Below are 21,050 nucleotides of genomic sequence, written 5' to 3' on the forward strand. Positions count from 1 at the left end.
CTGGGTGGCTCAGTGGTTAAGCAACCAACTCCTGGTTTCAGCACAGGTCATGATTTTAGGGTTCTGGGATTTTCGCTCAGTGCAGAGTCTGCTTGGGATTTTCTGCCCCGTCCTGCTCACATGCATATACTCTCGTTCTCTCTAAAAAAATAAATCTTTTTTTTGAAGATTTTATTTATTTATTCATGAGAGACAAAGACTGAGAGAGAGAGGCAGAGACACAGGCAGAGGGAGAAGCAGGCTCCACGCAGGGAGCCTGATGTGGGACTCGATCCCGAAATCACACCCTGGGCCGAAGGCAGACACTCAACCACTGAGCCATCCAGGTGTCCCAAATCTTTTTTAAAAAAGTATGCTGCTACGAATGGAACCATCTTCAGCTATACTTCAGTGATCACAAAATTCCAAGATGAAAAATCAAAGGCTCATTTGTTTGATTATAGATATATGATTTAACCGTTACTAAGAAAAATCAGGAAGAATTATCTACTCCACCTACCACATGGTACCATGTATAAAGTTCTTTTCTTTTTGTCTGCTATCATCAAGCATGGGATATAGTGACAATCAAAAAGCATGAAGAGTGAAATACTAATCCCCTCCATCATCTCAGGTGTTTTACATGCAGGGAAAAGAGATTTCCCATGTACTATACACTTGATAGAACTGATTATGGTATAAAGGATCAAAATATCATATCAGAAGCCCAAATGCCTATTTTCAATTATTACTGCCAACACATGCCCAATCGTAGTTACTGGCTGTCCAAGATCCTAGGTCCTACCATAACTTACCATTTCTGCCAGTTAAATCCTTTTAATGTTTAAAAAAATTACATGCTAACTATAAAGTCTGTTAATAGGAAATGTAGAAAAAAAAGAAATGTAGAAAAAGAAAAGGTCAGAATTGAGGGAGTGTGGAAGCAATGTGGAATAAAGAGAACAGAAGGATGCTGAACAGAATGAACAATGAGAATTCCTCTGTCATTATCATAGGCAATTGAAAATTAAACCAAGTGTATAATGTGGCTAATGAAGTATATGTTCTGGTAGCAAAAGAGGCAATTTCCTCTCATTATCACATTAAAACAAAAAAAGAAACAAGGAAAAGTAAATCTAATTAAAAGATCCAGAGAGACCAGATTATAGGATTATGTTTAGAAAAGCTTACATTGAGAAAAGAGATTGCTACCAATCACTGAGCCAATGGCCAACTAGAGAAAAAAGCATCATCAATAACAAAATTCTACTGTTCCTCTCTTCAAGTTCCTTCTGTTCTATCTTTTCACTTTCATCTCCTAATCCTCACAGGAGGTTATGGTTTCAGAAACATACTATGGTGGGCCTGTAGGGACCGCTTAGTGTTCTCCTGGTCACTAAACTATGTTTCCCTCAGCCTAATGGGAGCCTACAATAAGCAGTCACACTGAATCTGAAGTAGAGAAAACATACTGACTTCAAAACAGAAACTGGGTAGTTAGGGTACACAGGACAACTCACTCGTCAACGTTTATGCTCTGTTTCTTTGGAATTGTGTACTATGTATATAGCACATACATCATCTGTTTCTAAAAATAAACTTTAAAAATAATAGATTGAAACTTAAGATTTGGGATGCCTGCGTGGGTCAGTGGTTGAGCGTCTGCCTTTGGCTCAGGGCATGATCCTGGAATGTGGGATCAAGTCCCCCATAGGGCTTCCCTGCAGGGAGCCTGCTTCTCCCTCTGCCTGTGTCTCCCATAAATAAATAAATAAATCTTAAAAAAAAAAAAAAAGAAATTTAAGATTTACTTTCTCTTTCCAAAAGACTTCTCTAAAGGATAATTTAGTATCACCAAGTGCAAATTGAACCCTTGCAGTAACTGCCCTGATACACCCATATGTTAAAACAAAAGTTATATCTCTTTCACTTGAACTATCACTTTGAATTTGAGTAAGAATCACATGCACATTTCTCCCCTAGAAATCTCTAGTTTCTCTTAAGAAACACTGCCAGAAAAGAATAATAGCCTTTTAACTAAAATTTCAAAAAGACCCTACAGTTCTCAATAAAGATTTTTTTTTAAGATTTTAAGAAATCTCTACGCCCCCTCCCAAAAAACAAACAAAAAAAGAAATCTCTACTCCCAATATGGGCTCGAACTCATAACCCTAAGAGTAGCATGTTCCACTGATTGAGCCAACCATGTACCCAGAAGAGTTTCTAAAGAAGTTTTGCTTAAAAATGGATTTATAAATAGGATTTCTTAAATGAGTTTTCTCAGTACATTAGCTGATTCACAAAAAGTTGGCATCTAGGGTACAAAGGAAAACATACATGCCGTAAAAAAAATTTTTTTTATTCATCTTGTCTTCCAATTAAGGCATTTCTGGGGGAGACTGAACTAAACATTCCTCCTCCCTACCCCACCACTCTAGACCTAATATATTTCATACATAATATTAAACATAAACACCTATATACTTATTTACAAAAAGCACATGTATTTAAATACATATAAAATCACATCCCATAGTAGACAAATCTTTCTGTCTTGACTACAGAATTCTCTTCAATGTGATAGTTCCTTATGGACCCTTGGAGTCTGCTGAGTTTAAGGTAAGCAATTTGTGATTTACTTTATACTAAACCTAACAGAGAAGGCTGCACAAAGATAAAAGACAGTAGTTCCTAAAACATATCGAACACTTACTATGTGCCACTAATCCTCACAGCAACTCTGAGGTAGTTGCTATCAAAATCCACCTATTACAAATAAGGAAAAAGGCACTTTTTTTTTTTTTAAGAGATTGATTTGGGAGTGAGCGTGTGCAAGCAAGGACCAGGGCAGAGGGAGAGGGAATCTCAAACGGACACCCTGCTGAGGGCAAAGCTCAATGCAAGACTCGATCCCAGGACCCTGAGATCATGACCTGAGATAAAATCAAGACTCAGATGCTTTGATCGATTGAGCTACCCAGGTGCCCCAAGGAAACAAGGTTTAACAATGAATTCATAAATCAGTTTAGAGAAGTTAGTGCCTTGCTTAGTCAACACAACTAGAAAGGGAGAGTGCTTGAATATGAACTCAGGGTTTGTGTTTTGATTCTAGTTTCTGAGTGCTAATTACTCTGCCTTTAGCATTTACAGAAGTGCCAAGAGCTAAGAACTTCAGCTGGGAGAAAGGAAAAGAAAAATCAGACCTGGGGAAGGAAATAATCAAAACATTATTTCCAAGCAAAAGTGACATGCAGATTTATACAAGGAGAAAAATGTATTCTTCTACTTTATATATTTCAGAGATAATCATATCCTGACATCACTTCAAGAGGCAAGATTTACTATCCAGCTATAAAATCTGATTTATAAGCTACAACTATCTGATATTCACCAATTGTGAGGACATAAATTTGACCTCATTTTTTTTTTTTTTTTTTTAAGAAGCAATCAAGAGCTGCAGGTATGGTCAAAATAAAAATGATCCTGTAAAAAAGAACTCTAGAAGAGAAATCTAGATCTATAGAAAAACTAGAGTGTCACAGACAGAAGCTCCTTTATGAGAGATCTCTCACCCATTTCCCTGTCCCTTTGAATGACTTTCATCCTGCACCTTCATTTCTATAGCCACAGAACCCAAAGCAGAGATCATTTTCCAGTACAGTGACTTCCTATTAACAAATTACTATTTAGAAGACTTTCATTTCCAGCAACGACCTTCAAGGTCACACAATCAAAGCAGATTTATACTTCAGTTTTCCTGTTCAATTTATCATCCTTTTGGCTGGTACCTCTAAAGACAATTTTCTTTAAAGATTTTATTTATTTATTCATGAGACACAGCGGGGGGGGGGGGGGGCAGAGACAGAGGCAGAGGGAGAAGCAGGCTCCATGCAGGGAGCCTGATGTGGGACTCGATCCTGGGTCTCCAGGATCATGCCGTGGGCTGAAGGCGGTGCTAAACTGCTGAGCCATCAGGGCTGCCTCCCTAAAGACCATTAAATCAAGTGAAAGCAAAATAACTGACCAAAACTATTATGCTGAAATATACAGGTGGTGTATACTTTTATCCGACTAAAAATCAGCAACATTAGGAATCTCCCTTTCTCCTTCATGGAGCTGCCCCAAATGATGCGTAAAAGCACAGGGCAACATGTATTTGTCCTCAGCATGTTTTAATCATTATTGGCTCCTTAAGGACACAGTGACTACGTGGTACCAGCTAATTTTTTTCCCCTCAAATAAGTAAAACCGAGGGTAGCCTGGGTGGCTCAGCAGTTTAGTGCCTGCCTTCAGTCCAGGGCGTGATCCTGGAGACCCGAGATCGAGTCCAACGTGGGGCCCCCTGCATGGAACCTGCTTCTCCCTCTGCCTGTTTCTCTGCCTCTCTCTCTCTGTCATGAATGAATAAAATCTTTAAAAAAAAAACCTGAGAGCTCATACTTTAATAAACGTCCTGGAAGCCAAGAGATAAAATGCCAACCATGTTAACATTCTATAATGTGCCACTGTCCCCCCTCATCTTCCCAGGAATAAGGAAGTTGTCAACACAGCTCACTATGACCAGAAGGTCTGAATACATGGTAACAAAATTTATGAATAAGACTCAGTAAAATTCATTACTTAAAGTGATTTAAGATGTGGTCTGCAGGGGCACCTGGGTGGCTCAGTGGTTGAGCATCTGCCTTTGGCTCAGGTAATGATCCCAGGATCCTGGGACAGAGTTCTGCATCAAGCTCCTATAGGGAGCCTACTTCTCCTTCTGCCTATGTCTCTGTGTGTCTCTCATGAATAAATAAAATCTTAAAAAAAAAATTATGGCCTGAGAAAATGCAAGTATTCTCAAAGCCAAGACACTACAAGTAGATATTTATAAGCAGACAAAAGGCACTAATAACCAGTTACTTGGCCCACAGACCCTAAAATTACACCAGAGCAAGCTGCAGCATGAACAAAACAAAAAATCTATTATTATACCACTTATTAGCCTTTTTTTTTTTTTTTAAGATTTTTTAATCATTTATTTGAGAAAGAGCACAACCAGGGAGAGCCCCTGGAGGGAGAAGCAGGCTCCCCGCTGAGCAGGAAGCCCAATGCCCATGCCAGACTCCATCCCAGGATACTGAGATCATGACCTGAGCCAAAAGCAGATGCTTAACTGACTGAGCCACCCAGGTGCCCCTCGTTATCCTTTTTGAGAGTAAAGTAATTCTTTGCCACAGTAAACGCCTTGAGATCATCTTAAAGGGGACACTAAGAAAGGGATGAGCTGTGATCTTTTGGGGCACTATGTACAAGAGATCCAATTTTCAAGAAGTTGCTGATGAAAACTGCTTTAAAGGTATATCCTTGAATAATTATCTTCTAAAAGTAATTCTGCAATGATGCAGTAAGCAACACTGTAATTACACCTAGGTTCATTTGTGGGTAAACCGCCATCAGAATTACCCTAAAGAGGTGATGAGGTCACGAAGGTTTAGCTCCCATGAATGGGATTTTCGCCCTTATAAAAAATAACCCAGCCCACAGAGCTGCCATGTGGGAGACACAAGAAGAAAGCAGCTGTCTCTGAACCAGGAAGTGGGCTTCCACCAGACACCAAATCTGCAGGTGCTTGGGCCATGGACATCCAGCCTCTAGCACCTTGAGAAATCTATGTTTGTGTATGAGCCACCCAATCTCCTCTCTGCTATTCTGTTACAGCACTGAGGCAACAAAGTAACCAATTATTGTGCTGTCTTTTTTTGGCATTTTGTTTATTTATTCATGAGAGACTCACAGAGAGGCACAGAGTCACAGACAGAGGAAGAAGTGGGCTCCATCCAGAGAGCCTGACGTGGGACTCCATCCCGGATCTCCAGGATCACGCCCGGGGCCAAAGGCAGCGTTAAAACACTGAGCCACCCAGGCTGCCCATGTGCTGCCTTTTTAAACCATATCTTAAGAAATGTTTTCTTTATATAATATTGTAAATGAGTAAAGAACATTCAGTAAGCAAGGCAAGTATGGAGCATACTACTAAGCTGTGTGCTTTCCCCTAATCTCATCTCACAGCCTACTGTCTGAAAGATAAATATATGCTGAATAATTTCATCATTCCTTCAGTTGGTTTGATAGTTTTATAACATATGTACATATCCTTTATATAATCTATTATCTCATTATAATGTAATGTATTTTGTAATATTATAAATACAATATTGCTTAAAAAAATTACCCTAAAATAAATGTCCACCTTTAAATAACATATATTAAAAAGTTAAATCTTTTAAAAATAAGTTTGCAATTGAAAGATTAACCCTTCTGGGGATCCCTGGGTGGCTCAGCGGTTTGGGGCCTGCCTTTGGCCCAGAGCGCGATCCTGGAGTCCCGGGATCGAGTCCCACATCGGGCTCCCGGCATGGAGCCCGCTTCTCCCTCCTCCTGTGTCTCAGCCTCTCTCTCAATCTCTGTGTCTGTCATGAATAAATAAATAAATCTTAAAAAAAAAAAAGATTAACCCTTCTAAAATTATTAATATCCAACTCCATAATGACTATACAATATGGACCATAAATGGCAGTTATCTTATAAAGGGCTTCATCTCTACCACGGTCAAGATTAAGTGCTATGCAAGCCCTCTATCCTTCAATGTTCACAACAATCCTATGATAGAAGGATTATTTACTACTTCCACTTTGTAGATGAGGATACTAAAAAGCTTAGGGAGCTGAGAAATGACAGAACCAGGATACAAACCCAAGTCTTTTTGACTCAAGAGTCTAACCACTATGTTATATGGTACTGAGGGGAAAATACCATTTCATAATTACAAAGAACTTTTCTGTTTTTTAGATACTTTTCATACAGAGTGAGTCAACTCTTTATAAAAAGAAGTGATTAAATGCAATTTGGTATTTTGGACTGAATCCTAGGATAGCAAAAGGACATTTGTGTTAAAACAGGTGAAGTTCAAATAAAATCTGTACTTTAGTTAATAATGTACCAATGCTAATTTTTAGTTTTGACAAATGTGCCATGGTTATGTAAGATGTTAACATGAAGTGAAACTGAGTGAAGAGTATATGCAAACTTTCTGTACTATCTTTGCAACTTTTCTGTAAATCTAGAATTATTCCTCCACAAATGAGCTTATAAAAAAACCCTGGGGATGCCTGGGTGGCTCAGCGGTTGAGCGCCTGCCTGCAGCTCAGGGAGTGATCCTGGAGTCCTGGAACTGAGTCCCACATCAGGCTTCCTGCAAGGAGACTGCTTTTCCCTCTGCCTGTGTCTCTGCTTCTCTGTGTCTCTCATGAATAAATACAATCTTAAAAAAAGCAAACAAACCTGTAAGTTGGTAATAACTGATAAAATAAAAATTGAGAATTAATTTTTTAAAAGAAGTGAGAATTACAGAAAGATTTCCAGAGTTTATTATAAAGGAAAACAAAAACATTTGGTTCCCTTGTAAGGAGAAACAAAAAAGCATTCAGATGGATCAGGGAAATTCGAGAGCTGGGCAGTAAGCCTCATATCCAAGCAATGAGTCTACTTACTCCATTCCTGCAGAAATTAATAGTAGATACTCCATTAGTACCAAATATAACATTACTCACTTGGGGGAACCCAGACAGACTGCACATATTACCTCCCACATTACTGGTTTTTTTTTTTTTTTTTTTTTAATTTTTTATTTATTTATGATAGTTAGAGAGAGAGAGAGAGGCAGAGACACAGGCAGAGGGAGAAGCAGGCTCCATGCACCGGGAGCCCGACGTGGGATTCGATCCCGGGTCTCCAGGATCGCGCCCTGGGCCAAAGGCAAGCGCCAAACCGCTGCGCCACCCAGGGATCCCCACATTACTGGTTATTAAGTGCCTACCACATACTGACACTTTCACACATGCCTAATATTGTACCAAGCTCTAGAACTCCTTTATGGACTTTTGGCATGAAGAGCATTATGCATTTCTCATTTATGTATGAGATTTTTATATATATGAAATGTATACCCTACTTATTAATATACATTTAGGAATAACAAGTCATATAAAGTAGTAAATTAAGTGAGGTCATTAAGTTTTTCTATGTGTTTTAGATCTATCTTTAATAGAAAATTTAACATAGCCCACAGGACATCATTTATTTTTTTTTTAAGATTTATTTATTTATTCATGAGAGACAGAGAGAGAGAGAGACAGAGACATAGGTAGAGGGAGAAGCAGGCTTCCCATAGAGAGCCCAATGCAGGACTTGATCCAGGATCACGCCCTGAGCAAAAGGCAGACACTCAACCACTGAGCCACCCAGGAGTCCCAACATCATGTATATTCTGATAAAAATCCTCGCATTTACAAAGTCATCTAGAGACTTGAGTTTTTCAATATGTATCATCTCAGACTGATGACAAACCACAACTTTCTAAGTCCTAAATAAAAAAAATTATAATGATCAGAAAGTATGCAATGTTAGCTCTGTTCCTCAATAGTTATTTACCAAATATCAGGCACTATTTTAAATTACTCCTTCGTATTCGAAATAATTGGTAAAACAGGCATCATTACATTCATTCTACAGATGAGGAAACTGAAGCTCATTTTAAATAACTTGCTCAAGGCAACGTTTCTAGTGAGCAGCCACTCTGGCCCAGAAGGCCATATGCTGTTTCCATAATCCAAATTTTTGCAACTTAGCACTACTAAATTTGGGGATGGGTGACTATTTGCTATAAGGGGCTGTCCTGTACATTGTAGAATGTTTAAAGTATCCCTGGACTCTACCTACTAGATGCCAGTAGCACCCCTCCCATTAGTTGTGACAACCAAAAAAGTGTTTCCACATATTGCATATTGCCAGATGTCCCCTAGGAAGCAACACTGCTCCCAGTTGACAACCACTGCCATAATACTACGCTGCTTCCACATGCTGGTGTTGGAGATGATCACTGAAAAGATGTGACTGCCAAATGACCTGTGAACTGGAACCCAGCCCTTAGAGGTTTCTCATCCTATGCCCATCCTTAGAACTGGGTTCCATTACTTTCACCTGCATGGTATACATGACGGAAGCCAGTTAGGGCCTCTTTATAAACTTTTAAGATTTGACAGGCAGGTCCCAGGCATCCACACTGTCCTGCTGCCACCCAAGACAAGCCTTGTGTGTAAGCTCTCTTTGCTTATTAGAAGTGCCATCTACCGATCTGTAGTATTCCACCTCTTTCATCTCTCTGCCTTCCAATTCAAGGGGGCTGGTTTCAGATTATACCAGGGAAGTTCCTAGAAGGCTTAAAAACCAACAGCTGGCTAGCACACAGTTAAAATACATTTTCTGAGAAGAGGTTAGTTTTTATAAAACAACTTTCCAGAATCAGTTCCAATTAAAAGAAGCTGGTGGTTTTAGCCAGAACCTTTGCTAAATGCTACTGTGGGACAAACAGGCTATTCTGAGAATATACGACTTGTTCAGAACACTCAACAAATACAAACAGGTTTTTTACTTATTTAGTAATTTGTGCTTTGGTGGGAGGCAGAGCAGTGGAAGAGAGGCTTCCAAGGGGCAGCTCTCTGAGTAATGGAAGCAGAACTGAGAAGGCTTGGAAGATAGAAATCAAAGGGGCAAAGTCCCTAGGCCAACAGTACTCAGGAGAACAGAGTTCACAAACTAAAGCAAACTGCTCGGTGGGGCTGTTGAGTCAGTCTCTGGAGCAGCAGACTCTGTCATGAACATATTAACTGAAGTCAGAATGCCTCAAATGCCTTAGAAGAAAAAATATATATATATATATAGAAAGGAAAATCCTAATGTGTGGGCAAAATGCTACAGAATAGTCACTATCACCCAAAAGTCCATTTTTTTTTTTTTTGTAAATATACACTTAGTGGAAGTTAAAAAAATTCTGACATCTGTGAAGAAATGTGGGAGCTATTTTTCTGTAGCTCCAAAGTGGTTTCTCATTCTGAATACAGGTTAACTTTCAAAATAACGAATAATAAAATCTGTGTCTGAAAATAAATTTGGCTCTAATTCTCTCAAAGTAGATTGTACTGTATGAATTTGTACAGCTATCAAAGGAATCAGGACATTTGAAGCTACTATTGTAGCAATAATGTTAACATTTGCCTAATGTCTACTTCATGATTACCCAGCAGGAGCCATTACTCTCGGGCTCCCATGAGCCAAGTACCTAAATACATGCTTCTTATGCAACAGCTCAATAAATACTCCCAACACTTTTCTACAATGGTTCCCCTCATTCAGCAGAAGAGGAAACAAAAAGGAAGTTGAGCTAGATTTTAACAAAAAATGTTTTTACTTCAAAGCCTACCTTTTCTCCTTTAAATAGTATTTCACTGAAAGTCCGCTCTGATATAAAGGGTATAACTGCAGGAAAATGAGGCGTGATTCCCCACAGAAGGGGAATGAGAACACACTAAAGTTCTATCACTTGCAGCAAGTAGCCCCAGGAATCAGCCTGAAGGTCAAAATAACCCGCAAAAAATTCAGATCTTGATCAACATTTTACTCTCAGATTTCAAAGTCGCTTCTGCAGGTGTTCTAGTGCTCTCACATGTAGGATGACCTGAAATGCACTAAGAAAATTCCCAAGGCAGAACCCCCTGGAAATGTTCATTTTAAGTTTTGTGAGAGATTCTAATACTTGCTGGTGCAGTGCTGCCACCATGCGGAACAACTGCAAAAGTGGGGCAAAATTACTCCTCAGGAGCAAGAAGAGAGGACTCATGCCCATCATCACAGTAAGAGGACAGCACTTCCATAGTAAGACAGATAAAGACTTCCATATGTTCAAAATCTTAACCATTTCAAGAAAATGAACTGTTCTACAGGTATATGTGTAAATATACACACCTACACCCTGTCACATACATACATACATCCATGAAGGCAGTGACCAGTAATGGGTGTTGGGATTCAGAACTAGGTCAAGATCCTGGCTACGCTACCAGCTGTCTGATTTTGGGAAAATGGCCTGAGCAGACATTTTTTGATCTCTAACATGGAATACCCTCCACTTCACTGGGAAGATATGAGAACTATGTAATATACCTAAAAGCATCTACCTGGCATAGTACGCAATTACATTTAAATTCCCTTTTTCAGGGCAGCCCAGGTGGCTCAGCGGTTTAGTGCCACCTTCAGCCCAGGGTGTGATCCTGGAGACCCGATTGAGTCCCACTTCGGGCTCCCTGCATGGAGCCTGCTTCTCCCTCTGCCTGTGTCTCTGCCCCTCTCTCTCTCTCTCTGTCTCTCATGAATGAATAAATAAAATATTAAATAAATAAATAAATAAATAAATAAATAAATAAATAAATAAATAAATAAATTCCCTTTTTCCTAATGACACCTGGTCATCAGAAACCTTAGGAATTTCTCAGGTGTTTGAGCTACTGTACTGTACATTCATGCACTCATCTGTTTCCTATAAACAGCATTTGACCCGGCTGATAAGAAAAGGAAAATCAGTGGTCTAAATGCCAGTGGTAAGGCTTTTTGGTAAAAAGCAGGACATACAGTAGAGATGAAGAGTACAGGTTCAAGATCAAAAGCAGGCATGTATATTTTAACCCAAGCTTTTCAATTCTTTACTAAAACAAGCATGAAGAGCTCAAAAAATGATTTGAATCTAAGGCCAGGGCAAGAGTAGGGCAAGCAAGGCACAAATTTAAGGAGGCATTCCACTTTCAGGCTTGTGCAGGTATAGAGGTGACGCCTAAATATGAGTACCACCTTAAATTTTGCACTCTGTACACTTTGCTAGAGCTCGGTGGAACAATACTAGGGAAACAATATCGGGAAAATTCTGCTACTGACAAAAAAATCTGACAAGAATCAGAAAGATTTTCTATTTGGAGGGCAATAGGTCCAACAATAATGCTGATATGTGCTCTAGAAAAATCAACAATAAAGACAGTAAAATAAGTCATTCCTGAAAGTTTCTCAAAATCTACCAAGTAATCTTAAATTTTCTCTAAAGCTTTCTCAAAGATAATTGTGAAAATCTCTCCAAATCACCTCCTGATTTGTAAAAACAGGTTAAGAAATTTTAAGAGTATTATAGTTTATTATAGTGTTTTATTACATTCAAAGAGACCCATTGATGTGTTGCCTGTTTAAATCACATATGTGTAAGTATGAAACGGGGGACAACAGATGATGATAAATGGGCTCATTTTATTTATCTATTGTTTTCATTTAGTCACTCTAAGTTTGAATACGTTTGAAAATTCCAATAATAAAAAGTAAACATATGTATAAACACATATATTACTTGAGAATATGGTGGGCTGGACAAAAACCAGTCCTTCCTCCACAATAAAAACTTAAAATAGGTCAAATTAGGCTTGTTCCAGAATCCTTCCATCCTCTCAACTGGACAAAAATCTAAGCGCTTGGGTACCAAACGAACAAAAATTCTTTATTAAACCATCAGTTAGCCCCTATCCCTGACCATCTAATTTTACAGGTTCTATTTCAAGAAATTTACATTATTGCAAAGATGCCTTTTTCTCCCTAAACTGGAAATACCTATATGAGTTATAATTCATTTTCACCTCACTCCACTGCACATTGTTAGCCCCACTGGGTATTTAACAAGTTTCCATGGATTGCATGATATCCTGTTTATTTGGAAGCCTGAAACCTGGAGCATGGAGCCCAAACACTTATTATCTTCTCATTTGTCCTCAAGTAGAAAATTTCAAAGACAGTGGCTCAGGGTAAGAGTGACTCAAAAGCAACACCAAAACACAACTTGGGACCAGCTAAACATTCTATAAAATAGATACTAATGCCTTGTATCTTTCCTTATGGAATTAAAAAAAAAAAAAAAAAGTGCCACATGGTCTTACTCGAGGGAAAAAAAGAAAGGTTGAATCTTCTAATGCTGGTGGTGATACCTATCAGAAGTCATGGTTTAAGCACATATATACCTGCACCAGCTTCTGTGCCTGGAAGGTGGCTACAAGATTTTTTTTTTTTAAGATTTTTATTTATTTATTCATGAGAGACACAGAGGGAAAGAGAGGCAGAGACACAGGCAGAAAGAGAAGCAGGCTTCATGCAGGGAGCCCGATGCAGGACTCCATCCCCGGACTCCAGGATCACACCCTGGGCCAAAGGCAGGTGCTCAACCGCTGAGCCACCCAGGCATCCCATGGCTAAAAGATTCCTAATGATAGGTACTACAGTACCTTAAAACAAAACAAAACAAAACGTGGTTTTCTTCATCCCTTGACCTTGATGCTAAACTTGAAAGATAATAAAAGCCAAGGCTATTCAAAGAATAAGATGAACCAGATGAAATATTAAAGCAGAGATCTGAGCACATGATTTGCAAGTAAGAGACAATGTCTATTTCAAGGCAAATTCCAACTCTATTTCAAAAAGTTCAACAACAAAGAAAGCATTCAGAGGTTATCCAGTGATTAACTCAAAGTTATTCACCTCCAAGTAAATAGTGCATTAGGCAAAAAGGGGAGGCCTTATTCCTCCATCTTCTCAATAATGGCACCTAGTCATCAATCACTCCATTCAAATGAGCTCCAGTTACTAGCAGAGTCAACATACCACTTGGGACTTTCTCCCCTTCATTATATGGACAAAGTTAAAAATATTAGTAAGAGAAATAAAAGGTCCTCAAACTTTAAAGTGTTATGTTCTAGCTGCCAAACACTTAGAATATTAATTGTCAAAAAGAATTTTGTCTTAGAATTTTCCTGTATAAGAATGCATTACAATAATTAGGCAATAAATAAAACTTTGTTTCTACTCCCACACCAGAAAAGACCACAAACGTCTGAAGAAATAATCTTTAAAAAAACTGATATAGGGACGTCTGTGTGGGTCAGCGGTTGAGCATCTGCCTTCGGTTCAGGATGTGATCCTGGGGTCCTAGGATACAGTTCTGCATCAGGCTCCCTGCAGGGAGTCTGTTTCTCCTCTGCCGATGTTTCTGCCTCTCTCTGTGTGTCTCTCATGAATGAATAAAAAAAAATATATATATATATATATACATCTATATATAGATATATATAAATTTAAGGTAAAACTCAAAAAATTATTAAAGAGCCAAGGTTTCTGAGCAAACACAGGGGTAGGTATGATACAAAGGTTTGCTTTAAGACCCCTGTATTTTAGTAGCACTTGGTTTTCACTTGAGAAAACAACTAATGTGTGAGACATAATCTGAGGGACACACAGAATTCATGTTTCTCATAGCTAATCTGTTTCAATATCCCAGAGACAAGATTTGTTTTAAATATGCTTTTTAGGGGATCCCTGGGTGGCTCAGCGGTTTGGTGCCTGCCTTTGGCCCAGGGCATGATCCTGGAGTCCCAGGATCGAGTCTTGCGTCGGGCTCCCGGCATGGAGCCTGCTTCCCCCTCTGCCTGTGTCTCTGCCTCTCTGTCTATCATGAATAAATAAATAAATAAATCTTTAAAAATTTTTAAAATAAAAATAAACATGCTTTTTAGGAAAGCCTCGGTGGCTCAGAGGTTTAGCGCTATCTTCGGCCCAGGGCGTGATCTTGGAGACCCAGGATGGAGTCCCATATTGGGCTTCCTGCATGGAGTCTGCTTCTCTCTCTTGCCTGTGTCTCTGCCTCTGTCTCTCTCTGTGTCTCTCATGAATAAATAAATAAATAATCTTAAAAAAAATAAAATAAACATTCTTTTTAAAGGGATGCATTTTAAGTACTGCTCTCTATAAAAGCAGAAGCTTATTACCATTGGATTTGAATCTGCTATGAGATCCCGCAGAGAATCCAGAAATCCCTGATCTTCCACCATTTGGGCATTGATATCATGGAGTTTTGCCACACAAACTGCTGCTGTTTTCCGAACATAGGGATCTTCATCCTTCAAGCACTTGCGTAGAGGCTCACAGAGATATTCTGTAATCTTGTCCACCCGGATGCACCCCATGGTCCTGACTGCCAAGGCCCGAATTAGAGGATTGGGATCTTCACAATCCTAAAAAGAAAGAGAAAGAGAGAAAGAAAGAGAAAGAGAGAGAGAGAGGAGAGAAAAAAGAAAAAGAGGAAGAGGAAGAAGAAAAAAAGAAAAAAATCATTGACAACTACAGGTATACATGGTGACTAAAAAGTAAACAGTCTAGTTTATACAAGCCTCAGAAGAACATTTCCTTTATGTAAGCTTCCAGTTACACTCTGTATCAGACACTAATCCCCCATACTATTGTTTCCTAAGTACAAATCTTAATTGCCTATTTAAGAGCTTAGGTTAGGAATTCATTTAACTATTTTACAAACACAATGAAGAAATGCCCAGTAGTATTCATTCCAGGGTGAGGCAGAAGTCAACTGGTATTACCATCACCATGGCTGTTACTGTATGTGCCTTAACAACAGGAAAAAAATGAGGAATTGGAAAAACGTGTACCACTCCCGAGTCAGTCTGCAAATATCCCCAACCCTGCACATGCATTCACTTTCTTGCTCTCTCAAATGAATAAATCTTAAAAGGAGATCTTACAAGGATGAAATGATTTTTCATCTTTATGTTTGGAATCTGCTTTAAAATTATCCATTAGGAGGAGTGGGAGTCAGGAAAGCATGTATAGGGAGAATAAATAAGATTGGTCATGGGTTGGGGTGCCTGGGTGCTTAAGCATCTGCCTTCAGCTTAGGTCATGATCCCAGGGTCCTGCTTCCTGCTCAGTTGAGAATCTCCTTCCCTCTCTCCCTCTGTTCCTCCCACGGCTTGTGCACTCTCTCTCAAATAAATAAATAAAATCCTAAGGAAAAAAAAAAAAAAAGACTTGTCACGTGCTGGTAACCACTGAAACTACAAGATGGGGATTTAGGGATTTAGAATACTATTCCCTCTACTTGAATATGTTTGGAAGTTTCCAGAATAAAAAAAAAATGAGTGTTAAGACCTATTAAGTAAAAACAGAAGTAGTTACTCCTTGAGTTTCTACTACTTCTGACCCATAAGCTTAATTTTCCCCATGATAAATAGATAAAACCCAGGTTACTGAAACTTCAATGATACGCCTAACCTTTGTCAGCCTGGGAAGGTTTCTTCTGGCTTTCTTCTCCCATCTGGCAAGGATGCACCAAAACCAGCTAACAGAAGGCTCTCCATATGGTTTGAACTGGATGACGAATGCTGGCATAAAGAATGCTTAAAAACCTGAACACTCATAGTCACTGCCAGTACTTCTCTAGAGGCTCTCTTTTGCAACAGAGGTTGCTTATTTGCAATGCAGACATTACCTACATCAAACAATACTTCCTGAAAAGCCTACTTGAGGTAGACGAGACTGGTCTTGAGTTCCTAGGGGTGGAAATGTTACCTTCACAAAGCTGTTGACAGCCATGATGGCCATGTCTGGCTGACTCTTGGCATAGTTCATCAAATAGAGATAAACAAGCTTCTTTAATTCCAGGTTGTCGGTTTGCATACAGTTCACTACATCTGGAAAAAGAGAGCTGAGAAGAGAAGAGAAAAAAGAAAAGGAAAATGAATAGATGTTGGTGCCAAGCTATTGGATAGAATATGGAGAAATAGCCTTTACAAAGTGATCTGATGCAAAGAAGTATGTCCCCACAGTGATAACAATTAACACTGATCTCAATTTCTAAGGAAACTGTAGTACAAGACCCAAGAAGATCTCTAAAATAGATTTAAGGGGATCCCTGGGCGGCTCAGCGGTTTAGCGCCTGCCTTTGGCCCAGGGCGCAATCCTGGAGTCCCGGGATCGAGTCCCATGTCGGGTTCCCGGCATGGAGCCTGCTTCTCCCTCCTCCTGTGTCTCTGCCTCTCTCTCTCTCTATGTCTATCATAAATAAATAAATCTTTAAAAAAAATAAAAATAAAAAATAAAATAGATTTAAGAAACTTTTCATTGTTAGCAAAATTTTTTTTTAAGTTTATTTATTTATTCATGAGAGACACCGAGAGAGAGAGGGAGGCAGAGACACAGATAGAGGGAGAAGCAGGCTCCTCGCAGGGAGCCCGATGTGGGACTCGATCCTGAATCCCGGGATCATGCCCTGAGACAAAAGCAGATGCTCAAACGCTGAGCCACCCAGGCGTCCCAGCAAATTTTCTAACAAAAGTAGAGCAATATGGGTAGCCTGGTGGCTCAGCGGTTTAGTGTCACCTTTAGCCCAGGGCCTGATCCTGGAGACCCGGGATCATGTCCCATGTCAGGCTCCCTGCATGGAGCCTGCTTCTCCCTCTGCCTGTGTCTCTGCCTCTCTGTCTCTCTCATGAATAAATAAAAAAATCTTAAAAAAAAAAAAAAAGTAGAGCAATATAATGAACCCAATATATCCATCACCCAGCTGCAAAGAAGCATTAACACATGTCCAATCTTGTTTTATACATGTCCTCAATCCAATATCCCTTCCCCTGTCCCTATCCCACCTAGTTGCTCTGGATTTTTTTCCCAACATAGAACTTGAACTCATGACCCTGAGATCAGGACCTGAGTTGAGATCAAGAATTGCACACTTAACCGACTGAGCTACCCAGGAGCCCCAGTCTGGATTATTTTTAACGAAATCCTAGACATTATGTAATTTCATACATATTTTAGGGCATATCTTTAGGAATCTTGTTTTTTATTTGTATTTATTTTTTTTGGAATCTTGTTTTTTAAAAGCACAATCTTTATCACACACAGAAATTAACAGTAATTCTACATATTGCAGGTTCGAAGCACTATGGCTGCTACGTTTTTAATGTTCATATTCTATCCTTGGGCAGTGGGAACTTACTCAGCTAGCTTCTGAGTTCCTGTGATGTAATCCTGCATTTTCATCAGCCTCCTCACTTTCTGGTAGGACAAAATTCACTAACCAAGATTTCTTTGTACATTTCTAATCTCAAAACTGAAACCAGTCATTTTTCTAAGAAGTCTTGACTCCCTTCTAGAATTTATTCTTAATATTACAAACTCAGACAAATGAAAATTTCAGTGTCCTCAGATATAAAAGCTTACACTTTTCCAAAGTTCAAGTCATTTTATGATTTCCTACTCTCTTATAAAGCCAAACAGTGGCTTTATTTTGGAATGGCCTCCAAATCATTAGTTTGGAAGGAATGAATTTATTTGATTTTAAAATATAAGCTGTATTTTTTCAAGTACACGTTAACTATAATTTTTTAGGAGAGACTGGTAATTAACCTTCCTCCTAGGCTTTATCAAAGTACTACATAAATTTTAAATACTTTTTTAAAAATTTATTTGAGAGAGAGAGAGAGAGAGAGAGAGAGAGAGAGAGAACAGGCACAAGCACGAGTGGGAGGGGCAAAGAGAGAAGGAGAAAGAATCCCAAGTAGACTCTGAGCCTTAGGTGGAGCTTGACCTCACAACCCTGAGATCATGACTGGAGCTGAAAACAAGAGTCAGATGCTTAACTTACTGTGCCACCCAGGAGCCCCTGAATTTTAAGAACTTAACAGCTTACTACAAGTACAGAAAAAGCAAACATCAATATATTTATTTATATATATATATATATATATATTTATATATATCTCTCTACAGGAAAGAGAATGATTGAAATAACTAGTCACATGGTAATGGCTCCTGTACACACACACAATAAGCAGAAAGTTATTTACAAATAGGAAGATGTTTTGCAAAGTCAAAGAATCTACTATATCTCCAACAAACCAATGAGTTCTGCTCTAAATGTCATTTAACCTGAGTATACACACCTAATGTAGTTTCATGCACATGTATTCAATAAACATTACACTCCCCCAAAATGAATGTCTTACCATTTCCTAGAGTAACTCATGGGCAAAACAACTGTAAAACTGGTAATAAATGTGACACATTAGCAAATGTAAGATCCTGAATAATTCCAACAACCTGCACAAGATCAAGAAGATCTTGATCAAGAACAAGTTCTAGAGGTAAAAACTGTTAAGCACCAACCTATAAAGCTAGAAACCTCAACTTTCTACTATGGTAGCCACTAGTCATGTGTAGCTCACTGGCAATGTGACCAATCTGAACCGAAATGTGATGTATATATAAAACACACATTAGATCTTGAATATTTATTATGAAAAATACAACATAGGGATCCCTGGGTGGCGCAGCGGTTTGGCGCCTGCCTTTGGCCCAGGGCGCGATCCTGTAGACCCGGGATCGAATCCCACATCGGGCTCCCGGTGCATGGAGCCTGCTTCTCCCTCTGCCTATGTCTCTGCCTCTCTCTCTCTCTCTCTCTCTCTGTGACTATCATAAATAAATAAAAATTAAAAAAAAATCTTAAAAAAAAAAGAAAGAAAAATACAACATAAGACACCTCATTAAATTTATTTCATGCTGAAATGATACTTTGGATGTACTGCATTAAGTAAAATATATTATTAAAATTAACTTCATCTGTATTTTCCTTTTTCAAACTTGGCTATCAGAAAATGTAAAATTATGTATGTGGTTCGCATTGTATTTCTACCACAGAACACTGAACTTGAAGTTACTTGCAAGTAACTGAAATGTGATCATCTACGAATACCTAATCTCTATTTATTCTGTTCCTTTGAGCTATCTAGGCCCAGTACAAATCCCATCTCCTACAAGAAGTGTTCCTCAACTATTCCTATTTACTTGGATCTCCCTTTTGCAGAACTCCTATTGCCTTTAATGTACACATTCTAGTACCTAATCACAAAACTGTATTTTATTATTCCCTAATTTTTCAAATTTTGGGTCTCCCCAACTACATAGTAAGTGCAGTGAAGGCTAAAAAACATCTACTATCCTTTTAAATTATGATATGTGGGATAGCATAAGCACAAAATAAATCATTAGCAATTAACAGATTAACTAGTATTTACCAAGCATACAAAAGGAAACTCAAAGAGGTTTAACTTTTTCTAGGTTATAGAAGTAATCTTGGTGAGAACACAAAGCCCACTAATCAAGTATGTTGACTCACCAGTTCATCAGTACTGATGTTCTCAAGCTACATTTATTCCTTGGCAAAAATAGCCCACCAGGGACTAGATTGATCCAGAGTAGGAAAACTATAACCTGTGCACGAAATACAGCCCACCACTACTTTTGCATGAGCCATAAGCTCAAAGTGGTTTTTAGATGGACATTTAATGATTTAATGATAGAGAATATTTACTTATTTACTTTGGACCCCAGTTAAACAAAACATTATGTGTCACCCCCCCGCAAAAGAATTCTATCTTCTCATTAGATTTGTAGTAGGAAATTATTATACTTAGGTTTCATCAACAAATTGTGGTAAATTGGTTGCTCTTTTGTTATATAATTGCCTATATAATATCTTCCACTTTTTTTTTTTTTTTGCCTCTTGGATTACTACACCTAAAGTATTTCCTCTCTTGCCCTTCCCAGAAAAAGTCTACCAACCTCTGAGATAGACGGTCACAGAACAGCAAGTTAAGAACTAAATGTGTATATGCTAACAAACAAAACTCCAGTAACAAAAACCACCTCAGAGCAGCAACACCTGAAGCACAAGAAGATATCGGAGTCTCTAACTGCCACGGTTTCGACCTGAGCCCCTGATCTGGTTGAGGAAGCTGCTCTCACCTTCCTGGTCTCAGGAAACCCTTTACACTCTAAAGATTATTGAGATCCCAAAGAGTTTTTGTTCATGTGGGTTATACCTTCTGATATTTTATGGTATCAGGAATTAAAACTGAGAAATATTTTAAAACACCGATCCATTTAAAATAATAAACGTGAGGGGATCCCTGGGTGGCGCAGCGGTTTGGCGCCTGCCTTTGGCCCAGGGTGCGATCCTGGAGACCCAGGATCGAATCCCACATCGGGCTCCCGGTGCATGGAGCCTGCTTCTCCCTCTGCCTATGTCTCTGCCTCTCTCTCTCTCTCTGTGACTATCATTAAAAAAAAAAAAAAAAAAAAATTAAAATAATAAACGTGGGACGTCAAGGTGGCTCAGTGGTTGAACGTCTGCCTTTGGCTCAGGGCGTGATCATGGGGTCCAGGATCCAGTCCTGTATCGGGCTCCCCTTGAGGAGTCTGCTTCTCCCTCTGCCTATGTCTCTGCCTCTCTCTCTCATGAATAAATATAATATTTAAAAAAC

At 38.9% G+C, this 21,050-nt stretch overlaps 1 protein-coding gene across 4 annotated transcripts in view; it reads right to left on the reverse strand.

The window, feature by feature from the left end:
* The window catches only part of AP2B1 (adaptor related protein complex 2 subunit beta 1), a 131,291-nt gene that overhangs the window by 95,366 nt on the left and 14,875 nt on the right, over positions 1–21,050 (reverse strand). For all 4 annotated transcript variants that reach the window (XM_038548093.1, XM_038548091.1, XM_038548092.1 and 1 more), the window contains exons 4-5: positions 16,294–16,429; positions 14,700–14,945 (exon numbers count right to left, since the gene is read on the reverse strand). In XM_038548093.1, coding sequence (XP_038404021.1) covers positions 14,700–14,945; positions 16,294–16,429 — 382 coding nt within the window. The remainder of the gene's footprint in view (positions 1–14,699; positions 14,946–16,293; positions 16,430–21,050) is intronic.

Source organism: Canis lupus, chromosome 9 (assembly GCF_011100685.1).
Source record: "Canis lupus familiaris isolate Mischka breed German Shepherd chromosome 9, alternate assembly UU_Cfam_GSD_1.0, whole genome shotgun sequence".
NCBI classification, from domain to species: Eukaryota; Metazoa; Chordata; class Mammalia; order Carnivora; family Canidae; genus Canis; species Canis lupus.